This window comes from Gadus chalcogrammus, chromosome 13, assembly GCF_026213295.1.
Source record: "Gadus chalcogrammus isolate NIFS_2021 chromosome 13, NIFS_Gcha_1.0, whole genome shotgun sequence".
NCBI lineage: Eukaryota > Metazoa > Chordata > Actinopteri > Gadiformes > Gadidae > Gadus > Gadus chalcogrammus.
Genome location: NC_079424.1, coordinates 3,735,169 through 3,747,917, shown reverse-complemented (window position 1 = coordinate 3,747,917; position 12,749 = coordinate 3,735,169). Strand labels below are relative to the sequence as shown.

General features: G+C 46.4%; 1 protein-coding gene across 2 annotated transcripts; it reads left to right on the top strand.

The window, feature by feature from the left end:
- The first annotated feature begins 996 nt into the window (after window positions 1-996).
- On the top strand, window positions 997-12,749 carry LOC130401940 (protein SSUH2 homolog). 2 transcript variants are annotated; one of them, XM_056605984.1, is made up of 12 exons: window positions 997-1,078; window positions 3,792-3,866; window positions 5,104-5,179; window positions 6,023-6,152; window positions 7,547-7,607; window positions 7,965-8,086; window positions 8,351-8,413; window positions 8,628-8,704; window positions 8,846-8,938; window positions 9,904-10,009; window positions 11,494-11,601; window positions 12,511-12,749. In XM_056605984.1, the coding sequence occupies exons 1-12, from the start codon at window positions 1,051-1,053 to the stop codon at window positions 12,646-12,648; spliced, it is 1,077 nt and encodes a 358-aa protein (XP_056461959.1). In that variant the 5' UTR covers window positions 997-1,050; the 3' UTR covers window positions 12,649-12,749. The 2 variants fall into 2 exon arrangements, with proteins under 2 accessions (XP_056461959.1, XP_056461958.1); XM_056605983.1 differs by lacking the exon at window positions 997-1,078 and adding an exon at window positions 2,399-2,540.

Here is a 12,749-nt window from a genome sequence, read left to right as displayed (position 1 = left end):
TCAAGTGTGAACGCTGACAGTGTGTGAGAGAGTGGTCTTTAAATCGAGATGCAAACCTGGTCTGTGTGAGCTGCACTTTATCAGAGGCTCTGAAGTTAACATTTAGGGAGGATTTGTGGGGCGTTTTCACCTCCTTTTCTCATCCGATCCTAAATGGTTATGCGTCTGTCACCGCACACAGAAGAGCAGGGTAATGCAGTATGGGCAGGTAGACTTAAAAAAAATAATTCTCATTAAATGTTAACTTTTTCTCCCGACATGTCAGAGAACACAGATGTGCAGAAAGTAAAGAAAAATATGAGCAAAAACGCAGAGTAGACGAAGTACATGAACCATTAAAGTTCAGAAGTTTAACTGTATTAAAATGATATAATCAAATTAAAAAGATTACAAGAACTGAAGGCTACTGATTAATTATGATTTCATGAATGAATAATGTATTATGATATTTTATTATTCTATGGTAGAGTATAAAACTAAATCAACGCGTTGATATAATTTTCGAAAGTATTTATTTACACACTTAGACTTTACATTATATAAACAATAACACTATACACATCTACAAGATCCGAAGACCATTCATTTATTATGATTTCATGAATAAATAATGTATGTCGGGTTTCACGTGACAAATAAATGACCGTCACAAATCAGACATCATTCATTTCCTTGTTCGTGATCCGTATGAACGATCCGTGTGGCTGTCACGTGACAAATGAACGAGGACCTGAGAACCTGAGTGAGTCGTGAACTAATCATTTCTGCTTCCTTTCCTGCTGACTGAGCTTATGAAGCTGCCTGCCATGTTGCGAGCTAAGGTGCTGCATCAAAATGAACGAATCACTCACTGAGATGACTCATGACTCCCGAGTCATATAAAAGATTCGTTCATATTGAACGAATCGTTCACGAACGACACATCCAGCCCACTTAAATTACTAGTACAAGTGCCCGAGTCAGGCGGATTCTGTGGTAATTGTGTTTTCTACACTGCAAAAACTGATCTACAGTTTGTATTTACGACCGAGGGACTAATCCGGCCAGAAGATGATGATGAACCCCTTCCTCGTATCAGGTAGGCCTATGTGAGACAATTTATCTTTAGCAGAAGCGATGCCCCGACAGGTTACCCCTCGTGATTAAAAACCCCAGCCCTCACTGCTCGAATTACATCCGAGCAGTGAGGGCTGGTGGTGATTTTGGGTGGGTGGGCTAACGAATGCATTAAATGTGTCAATACTTCACAGGGCTCCGGACGCCATGAGGTCACCTTTATATCTCTGTTCATAACTTTCATATAATGTGAATGATTTTTAAACAAGAATAAGGTGTAGAGAAAGGCGTGTCTTTATTTGAAGCACAATTATAAAATAAATAAATAAATAAGGTGTTTAAAGTGCTTCACTGAGCTAAAATTGAACATTTCGAACTAAACCATTAAGCAAAATAAAACTTTGTTTGTGCTTAAAGTATTACACAATTAAAATGTTGACAGTTCTCCCTTTGCGCAAAATGCGTCTGTAGACGATCACACACTCTTTGGTAGAGACGTCTGTGTCGCCGTCAATCATGAAGGACATGTAGGATGTGGCGTTTCCGACGTCCGCAGCTGTCTTTTGCTTTAAGGTGTCGCCTATTACTGCAATGAATTGTGCACGTGCCATCTCATTGCTATACGTCGGGTTGACGTTTAATCCATTTTTCTTCATGAGAATAATTTCGGATTTAAATTAGGTGATTGGCAACTCCTCTTTGGCAATGTTGTATGCAACATTAAATTAGATAATTTCCGATTCCTTAGAGAACCTTATTGTTACTGCCTATCGCTGGGATGCAGCTGGGAGAGGGGCCACTTTCTCTACACACTTGTCACGTCATGTCGGGTTATTTAGACAGCTTTTTTAATGTTTCGATACGAAACGTTGTTGACCCGCTTACAAATGCACTATTACCGGCCATATTCTGACCGCACTCCTGACAGTAAATATGTACATCGTTTGGTTGATGTGTCCCCAATCTCTTCACTTCCAATTTTTCCTCCAAAGACATTAAAGAAAACCGATTAGAAGGTAAATAATCCACTTCGTTCATTTTCATGCGCCATACTGCACTTGCGCTACTGTGCTGTGATTGGTCGAAGGTCACTGTACTGTAGCTACTGTGCTAGGTCAGCCTTTGGGCTAAACTAATTTAGCCCAAATGGAAAGCATATGAAGGGGGCGTGTCAGGGCACCTGTCAATCAAACGTCAATGGAAGCTTACGCTACTGCGCTTGGGCTAAATGAAATTAGCCCAAATGGGGGCGTGTCACGACACCTGTCAATCAAAATTGAATGGAAGCGCTACTCCGCAAGGTCTTGGGAGGCGGGGATTGAGGTGGAGGGAGGGCCCCCACCAGCCCACTTACAAGTGCCCGAGTCAGGCGGAGTCTGTGGTAATTGTGTTTTCTACACTGCAAAAACTGATCTACAGTTTGTATTTACGACGGAGTGACTAATCCGGCCAGAAGATGATGATAAACCCCGTCCTCGCATCAGGTAGGTCTATGTGAGACAATTCATCTTTAGCAGAAGCGATGCCCCGACCGGTTGCCACTCGTGATTAAAAACCCTTTGGTCGAATTACATCCGAGAGACCGAGACCCTTGAGGAAAAGAGGTGCGGTTAGGCAGACATTCTTGGCTCTGGTTCGGATTAAATTGAGTTGCAAAACTCGACGTGTGGTTCTCTGCTGCAGGACCGATTGGATTTAGTGGGCAGTTGATTCTGTCACGCCTTTCAGAACCGCGGAATGAGTTTAAACTGAATAAACCTCAGTCTGCTGGCCAGGATCGGCAGCTTGGTGGGGGAGGTGGACGTAGGAATGAGAAATAGCCTGGGGCACTTCAGGTGGGCCATGTCTTTACATGATAGGGAATTATCTTTGAATTGAAGGCATGAAACTCCTATGCTTCTATATATGCAGGCGATTTGGTTAGAACACTTCCATGGTTAGCACACCAAACTAGAGTGCAGAGGAAGTTCTACATAATTACTACCTGATGGGTTTGGGGTTGTGGGCTCTTGGGGAGGAACTGATGCAAAATGGTGCAAAGGTTTTTGGATTGCGGTCGACCAGTGACTAGTGAAATAACGGAAAGCGGTGGAGGTGGATGTAGTACCGCATGCCACCACTAGGCGCCACCCTTTTACCTCTGTTGATATGATAAGATATGGCAACACTTTATTAATGCTGTTGAGGTACAGCACAGCAGCAGTGAAATAAGAGATACAAGAAGTCATACAATAAAAGTACAAAGTGATAAAGTAAACTAAAATAAATGCCTAAGTAAAGACAAACAGTATAAACAGCTATGAAGTGGCCCAGTCCTAGCATAATTCACAGTATATTTAAGTGTGTAAATATAACAAAAAGTGTCCCCGTGATCAAATATTGGTGTGTGTGTCTATATATATATATATATATGAATATGTATGTATATATGTACGTATGTGTGTATGATTAGGATTCATTCAGTATATTACCGTTAAGAGTCAGTAACGGTAATATATATGTATTTTTAAAACACACTTTAAAAATCGCTTGATGTTATGTCTTTATGAAACACGGGTAATTAACCGTCAAATAATTCATAAATATTAAAACGATAAAGCCTAACTTACATACAGATATCAGGCTGTGTACTGTTTGTCGCCCAGGACTTGGTATGTGTGGGTTCTCTGCGTGTCTGGCCTTGATTCAGGTATTTGCCGGAGGTGTTGATTTACCGTTCTATCTTTACGTTGCAGCTGTCTACGCCCCGGCCCCCGGCCCGCCCCCCGGAGCGTTTGGCAACGTGCCGGGCTACGAGAACATGGCTGGAGGCAAGCTTCCTTCATCCTACCCTACCTCCTCATCTGCCCTAGAGCCTCTCCCCTTACCACCTCTGTCCTAGAGCCTCTCCCCTTACCTCCTCTATCCTAGAGCCTGTCCTCTTACGCTCCTCTGTCCTAGAGCCTCTACCCTTACCACCTCTGTCCTAGAGCCTCTCCCCTTACCTCCTCTATCCTAGAGCCTGTCCTCTTACGCTCCTCTGTCCTAGAGCCTCTCCCCTTACCTCCTCTGCCCTAGATCCTCTTCTCTTACCTCCTCTATCCTAGAGCTTTTCCTCTTACCTCCTCTATCCTAGAGCCTCTCCACTTACCTCCTCTGTCCTATAGCCTCTACCCTTACCTCCTATATCCTAAGGCAGGGGTGCCCAACCAGTCGATCGCGGTCTACCAGTAGATCGCCGACAGATCCCAAGTCGATCGCGAGGGGTGAAGAAAAAAAAAAAAAAAAAAAGTTTTTTTTTTGTTTTTTTTAATGAAATTAAATTTGCGCGGGACATATACGCGCGGTAGCGCATGTGCTGTTAACAGCAGTTGAAAGCCGTCAACAGTAGTTACACACTCCTAAACGTTGGCATGGCTGAGGGGAAACAAGCTAAGACCTACCATTTTCACCCTGAGTGGGAGGAAGATTATTGATTATCGTTGAGAAGGTGCCGTGCGCAGACGGAATGAAACCCCCACTGAAGTCCGTAGGTTCACGATACAACCCCCCCCCCCCCCCCCCCCCCCCCCCCCCCCCCGTCAACAATTGTTCTCTACCCCCCCCCCCCCCCCCCCGGCTTGAAGGTAGGTTTGCTGGTAGATCTCGGGAGGTTGGCTACTTGAAAAGTAGATCTTGGGTCAAAAAAGGTTGGGCACCCCTGTCCTAAGGCTTCTCACCTTACCTCCTCTATCCTAGAGCCTCTCCTCTTACCTCCTCTGTCCTAGAGCCTCTCCTCTTACCTCCTCTGTCCTAGAGCCTCTCCCTTTAGCTACTTCCTCTGTTGTAACTCCCATTTCCCTCTATCCTAGAGCCTCTGCCCTTACCTCCTCTGTCCTAGACCTTTAGCTACTTCTTCTGTCTTAACTCCACACCTCCTCTATCCTAGTTTCTTTGACCTATCATACCTCCTCTTTCCTGCCTCCTCTTCCGTGCCTCCTAGCCTAGCCCTACTCTCCAGTCCCTGAGCCGGACCTCCTCGTTGTCATGGTTCCCCTGGTGCTGATGATGCTGATGGTTGTGTTGCAGGTGGCTTCCTCCCCCCCCCGGTGCCTCTGCAGCCGCTGGCCCCCGTCGGCCCGCCCCCCAACCAGCAGGAGTGGAGGTCAGACTCACAACTCGCCCCCCATCAACACTCACCCCCACAACTCAACACATCAACACTCAGAGCTCGACCCCACTCGACACAAAGCACGCGACCAAAAACACTGAACCCTCAAAACACAGCACCACAACACACAAAACACAACGCACAACCCTCAAAACACAGCACCACAACACACAAAACACAACACACAAAACACAACACACAACCCTCAAAACACAACACCACAACACACAACCCTCAAAACACAACACCACAACACACAACCCTCAAAACACAACACCACAACACACAAAACCCCTAACAAAACACAACACACAACACACAACCCTCAAAACTCAACACCAAAACACACAAAACACACCACACAACCCTCAAAACTCTACACCACAACACAAAACACACAACACCATAATACTCAACATGATAATGCCCTCATTTATAGATCAACTCGTGACTGCTACTTTAGTTACTTAAGTGTGTTTTTGTACGCTTGGTTGTGGGTGCGTGTGTGTTTGTGTGCACGTCTGTGTGTGTGTGTGGATGTTGTTGTGTGTGTGTGCACGTCTGTGCGTGTGTGTGTGTGTGTGCCTGCGTCTGTGTGTGTGTGCCTGCGTGTTTGTGTGCATGTGTGTGTGTGTGTGTGTGCCTCTGTGTGTGTGTGTGTGTGTGTGCCTCTGTGTGTGTGTGTGTATGTCTGTGTGTCTGTGTGTGTGTTTGTGTGTGTGTGTGTGTGTGTGTGTGTGTGTGTGTGTGTGTGTGTGTGTGTGTGTGTGTGTGTGTGTGTGTGTGTGTGTGTGTGTGTGTGTGTGTGTGTGTGTGTGTGTGTGTGCGTGGCTGCAGTATCCCCTGTATCTCTGAGGAGGTGGCCAGGGAGGCGTTTAAGGACTACGCTTCATCTAACTGCTGCTACAGCAACTCGCCGGCGGAGGACGGGGTCATCACCTCCTTGGAGCCTCACAACACCTACCGCGTAAACACTCTAACTAACCAGATAACCTGGGGTTAACTAGTTCAACCCCTACCGCGTAAACACTCTAACTAACCAGATCACCTGGGGTGAACTAGTACAACCCCTACCGCGTAAACACTCTAACTAACCAGATCACCTGGGGTGAACTAGTACAACCCCTACCGCGTAACCACTCTAACTAACCAGATTACCTGGGGTTAACTCGAACAACACCTACCACGTAAACACTCTGACTAACCAGATAACCTGGGGTTAACTAGTACAACTATTTCAACTGAATAACTTCTATTTACTATCTTTACCTGGGATTAACTAGTAGAACTATTACAACTGAATCAATATTAAATTACTATGAATAACTAGGATGAATTGTAATCCCCTAGACACAGTTATTAACTATTCATTCGTTCAAAGCTGAGGATCACTGTTGCGGTGGTTGGTTCCTAGCCGCTGTAAGATGTACAGAGTGTTTTCTGAAGAGAGTTCTAGACCGGAGGGAATGCTATCCCCATGGTTACGACCTACACTAGCCTCAGAGCATTGTTCAACGTCCACACACTGGTTTACTGAGAAACACAGGAGTTTAGGGGCCACTCACACTAGGGCCGCGGCCCCGTGCCCGAGCTCATTTGCATACTAAAGTCTAGAACGTTTGGCTAGTGTGGACCACGCCATCCGTATTCCAGCACGGAACCGCCCCTTGGCCACGGCACACTTGGGAGAGGTGTGCCGTGGCCAAAGTGCAGATGCTAATGAGATGACACGCGCACGCGTGCGGATACGCAACGTGAGCTGGATGACGTAGTCCTTGCGCGACCCTTCTTTCTTTACAGGTCCATGCCCTTCTTCCCCACAACAATCATTTTAAACAATGGCGGCAAGCGGTTCACGAGTGGGTTTACGTTGGTGCGATAGTGAAGTCGAGTGTTTACTTGAAATTTGGGCCGACGACAGCATTCACGTTGTTGTTCTCCATCGCTGTTGCGGCGGCGAGGACGCTTGGGGATGACGTAATTATCGTATTACGACGTGATGACGTATGTATGAAGGAGCAATCGTGCCCCGGCCACGGCCTTTGGGAGCAGTGTGACCACGGGCCAGCAGGGGGAGTGGGGAGGGGGGAATCGTGCTGAATCTTCCTGCAGCAAGGAACAGGCAAACTTGCCTCTAAATTTCCTCTAAATCACATTATCACTTAGCAACAGTGACATCACTTAGTAAAGTGACTTAAGGGTGATTACTTGATTGATATGTTGACCAACATGAAGGACGTACTGACAGGTTTATGACCAGAAAAGACAATTTTGCGTTCACTGGCACTTTTATAGTCTTATAGTGTTTGTATGTGTGTGTGTGTGTGTGTGTGTGTGTGTCCATGTGTCCGTGTCCTGTAGTACCGGTTGGAGACGTTCACGGAATCTAGGTCGACTGATTGGGCCCATAAACCACACAAAGGTACACAAATGTACACAAACACACACACACTCACACACACACACACATATATACCGTATATATATATGTGTTTTTTTTTTGTATCGTCCTGTTTTGATCAGTATATGCCAATGTTGTTATCAATAAAAAAAACACTTGCACAAGGCAAGCCGATGCACTTCTCCATGTTGATAAGAGCATTAAAATGAGAAAAATTAATGGGACAAAGAAATCAAGGGATATTCAGCATAGACATCTTTTTGCGATTAATCGTGAGTTAACTATGGTATTAATGCGATTATTAGTTTTAATTAAATATTTTAATCGCTTGATAGCACTAATATATATATATATATATATAATGATGTGTATATATAGGAGAGGCAGCTGACTTCTACACTCAGCCCGCGCCCCAACCCTGGCAGGTCCAGGTCACGCCCCCAGAGATGTTCACCAATCACACTGAAGAGCTCCCTGTGCCCTACACCTCCACCATCAAGGTCCTCCATCAGATGCTTCTGTGTTTGTTTATGGAACATGTAATGTGTGTGAATGGTATATGGAATGTGTGTTTGTGTGTGTTTGTGTATGCATAAATCTATACACACATTATCATTTACATCATTATGTGTACACATATTCATATGTATTATGCATTATTGAATGTATAAAATATGCATACTAATATGTGTGTGTGTGTGTGTGTGTGTGTGTGTGTGTGTGTGTATGTATGTGTGTGTCTGTGTGTTTGTGTGTGTTTGTAGGACTGCCACACCTGTAAGGCCAGTGGGACGACTCAGTGTGACCAGTGTAATGGCGTCGGATCGGTGAGACAATCAATTATCATTATCATCACTTATCAATGAATCATCTGCAATATGTGGTCAGCTGTCACATGATGATGACGTTTGTGTGTGTGTGTGTCCGGTGTGTGCCTGTGTGTGTGTGTGTGTGTGTGTGTGTGTGTGTGTGTGTGTGTGTGTGTGTGTGTGTGTGTGTGTGTGTGTGTGTGTGTGTGTGTGTGTGTGTGTGTGTGTGTAGAAAGAGTGCTATGTGTGTCATGGTACAGGGAAGACCGAGACCGGAGACTGTGGCCGATGCAACGCTGGCAGAGAGAGGTACTGGCTTTAAATACACGTGTGTGTGTGTGTGTGTGTGTGCGTGTGTGTGTGTGTGTGTGGGGTTAATATATTGTTTGTGGGGTAAATTTATTGTGTGTGTATGTGTGGTAAATATATTGTGTGTGTGTGTGTGTGTAGCTGCTCTTCCTGTAACGGTCAGGGTACCGAGGACTGTGAGACATGTGAAGGACGGCGCCAACTGATGACCTTCATCCAACTCAAAGTAGAGTGGTGAGTACTACTACTACTACTACACTAACTACTACACTAGTACTACAACTAGTAATACTGCGACACTGTAGCACAGGATATTACCAGCTTCTGGTACACATAAAGTACAACTTACCAGCAGTGATGTCTCTCCTAAAGCAGATATGTCTCCTAAACAGCCATGTCTCCTAGAGCAGCCATGTCTCCTAGAGCAGCCATGTCTCCTAGAGCAGCCATGTCTCCTAGAGCAGCCATGTCTCCTAGAGCAGCCATGTCTCCTAGAGCAGCCATGTCTCCTAGAGCAGCCATGTCTCCTAGAGCAGCCATGTCTCCTAGAGCAGCCATGTCTCCTAGAGCAGCCATGTCTCCTAGAGCAGCCATGTCTCCTAAGCAGCCATGTCTCCTAGAGCAGCCATGTCTCCTAGAGCAGCCATGTCTCCTAGAGCAGCCATGTCTCCTAGAGCAGCCATGTCTCCTAGAGCAGCCATGTCTCCTAGAGCGGCCGTGTCTCCTAGAGCAGCCATGTGTCCTAGAGCAGCCGTGTCTCCTAGAGCAGCCATGTGTCCTAAGCCGCCATGTGTCCTAAAGCAGCCATGTCTCCTACTGCATCCATGTCTCCTAGAGCAGCCATGTCTCCTAAGCAGCCATGTGTCCTAGAGCAGCCATGTCTCCTAAGCAGCCATGTCTCCTAAGCAGCCATGTTTCCTAGAGCCGCCATGTCTCCTAGAGCAGCCATGTCTCCTACAGCGGCCGTGTCTCCTAGAGCAGCCATGTGTCCTAAGCCGCCATGTGTCCTAAAGCAGCCATGTCTCCTAAGCAGCCATGTCTCCTAAGCCGCCATGTCTCCTAAGCCGCCATGTCTCCTAAGCCGCCATGTCTCCTAAGCCGCCATGTCTCCTAAGCCGCCATGTCTCCTAAGCCGCCATGTCTCCTAAGCAGCCATGTCTCCTAAGCCGCCATGTCTCCTAAGCCGCGGTGCGTTTCAGGACCAACCACCTGGAGGACTTCCTGGCCCAGCAGGGCGGCGGTCTGACGGCTCAGGAGCTGAGCTCCGTCACCGGGAAGGAGCTCTTCAAGGGCGCCCAGAACCTGGTCTGTAGCCTCCGCTACATCTTCTGAGCGCTAAGCCTGTACCAAACCCTAACTCCTAACCCTAACCCCTAACCTGATCCCCCTAACGAGGGGTGGACCATAATTCAATGTTAACATTAATCGCGCTAAAATCTGCCGCGAATACAGTGTTAATTTTTTTTCATCTAATTCCAATATTATCGATCTACATTTAACAATCATCGCATCAGTCATCATCAGTGCAGCTCCCTGTTTTTGGTTGATTAGACATTTTTTTATGTTCCCCCGCAATTTTTTCCACAAATTGAAATGTCTTTAAATACACATTAACATGAACCCAACAAACTAGCCGCGTTTCCATGGACACTTTTGATCCGATTTCTAATCAGAATAGATCTATTCCTATCATGCGATCCGAATGTACTATATTATATATGGCATTTACAAAAGTGGTAAGCGTACGTTTGTACGTACGTACGGTCTCTTGCGCACACCTGACGCATCTGGACCGGCTGCGACATTTTTATGCATTTGATTTTAATGAAAGCTCAGCAGCAGAGAGCTTTTCTCTGCCTGCTCCTTCAATTAAGAAGAAGGGCAGCACAGCGACGTCAGTTTCTCGTCCGGTCTTTATATATACCCCCTCCTCCGCCGAAAACAATACGTATTTGGATGAGAGTGCGCGGCGAAGTCTGTTGGGAGAGAGAGAGTGCTGTTATGTAAGGGATAATGTACAGAACGCCGGTCATTATCGGGAAAATAAACGATCAGCAGAGAAATACTCCGCCTAAGACGTTGACGTCGCTTAGCAACCGGACACGCGCGGGTTGATAAGTTACTACTCGCGGAGTGTTAAGAAAGACACTAACAAACATCACTAATTTTCGTTACAACATTTATGTTTTAAAAAAGCTTTTATGCATGATTACATACAATTCACAGACATTGTTGATCTTGCTGGTATCAGTTTATTATGTTATGTTATGTTTATGAATGGCAGTGGCATGGCCACCCTACTCACTGTACCTTGCACTTGTAAAAGGAAAACATGAATATATGAACCTGTGTATTATTTGAATATCTTAATATATAGAATGCAAAATAACACCATAGGACCAGTTTAATATAAAACACAATTTTATACAATGTATAAGTATCATCTCGCCATCAGTTTGGGGGTCCTTGGCCTGGAAATCGTTGAAGACCCCTACTTTACAATATGGCCCCACAATCATCCCTTCATGCACACTTGCACACATGCACACATTCACACACTGACTGAGGTGTCAGCCACGCAAGGCGACAGCCAGCTCGTCAGGAGCAGTCAGGGTGAGGTGCCTTGCTCAGGGACACCTCGCCACTCCGTTGGATGAGCCGGGGATTGAACTAGCAACCTTCCGGTCACCAGCCAACCCGCTTTACATCAATGCACAAGCCAAGACCCCCCCCCCCCCCCCAGTCCATATCAGCCAGGGTGTTGAGTGTCCCCTCCCTCCCCTCCCCAGGTGTACCCTATGCTGGGCTTCCCAGACCCAGCCATCGCTCAGGCGTCGGAGCGTATGGTCCAGGAACACCAGGCCCAGTACCTCCAGACCTCCAGGATACTGCAGCAGGTACCCCAGATACGCACCCTCCCTGGGTCAATACGTCCGGCACGCTGGGTCTGAATCCTTGATCCGTTGTCTATCAAAGACATTTACTCTGAGGACAATAAATTACTTTATCTAACACTCTGCACGCAGTCTACCCACTCTATACCCAGTCTATACCCAGTCTATACCCCACTCTATACCCAGCCTATACCCAGTCTATACCCCAGTCTATACCCAGTCTATACCCAGTCTATACCCCAGTCTATACCCAGTCTATACCCAGTCTATACCCAGTCTATACCCAGTACATACCCAGTACATACCCAGTCTATACCCCAGTCTATACCCAGTCTATACCCAGTCTATACCCCAGTCTATACCCAGTCTATACCCAGTCTATACCCAGTCTATACCCAGTACATACCCAGTACATACCCAGTCTATACCCCAGTCTATACCCACTCTATACCCACTCTATACCCAGCCTATACCCCAGTCTATACCCAGCCTATACCCAGTCTATACCCAGTCTATACCCAGTCTATACCCCAGTCTATACCCAGCCTATACCCCAGTCTATACCCAGCCTATACCCCAGTCTATACCCAGTCTATACCCCAGTCTATACCCAGTCTATACCCAGTCTATACCCCACTCTATACCCAGTCTATACCCCAGTCTATACCCAGTCCATTCCCAGTCTATACCCCAGTCTATACCCAGTCTATACCCAGTCTATACCCAGTCTATACCCAGCCTATACCCCAGTCTATACCCAGTCTATACCCAGCCTATACCCAGTCTATACCCAGTCTATACCCAGTCTATACCCAGTCTATACCCCAGCCTATACCCCAGTCTATACCCCTGTAGCCCATTAGCCCTTTCTAACTGTTGTCACTGACTCTCTCTCTGTCTGTGTTTCCATAGCGACAGACAGTGGAGTTGATTCCGGTTGCTAAGGTGGGCTACAAGTGGAAAGGCGACGCCCACTGTTACTATGTCGCTGGTAACGAACTGCACGTTACCGCAGACTACCCGGATACCTGCTGCTGTGTGATCCTCTGAACACACACACACACACACACACACACACACACACACACACACACACACACACACACACACACACACACACACACACACACACACACACACACACACACACA

Coding starts and splice junctions, on each gene's coding strand:
- LOC130401940 (XM_056605984.1), top strand. CDS start 1,051: ATGATGATGAACCCCTTCCTCGTATCAG. Junction 8,414..8,627: donor AGTGTAATGGCGTCGGATCG/GTGAGACAATCA, acceptor GTGTGTGTGTAG/AAAGAGTGCTATGTGTGTCA. Junction 8,939..9,903: donor ATCCAACTCAAAGTAGAGTG/GTGAGTACTACT, acceptor GGTGCGTTTCAG/GACCAACCACCTGGAGGACT.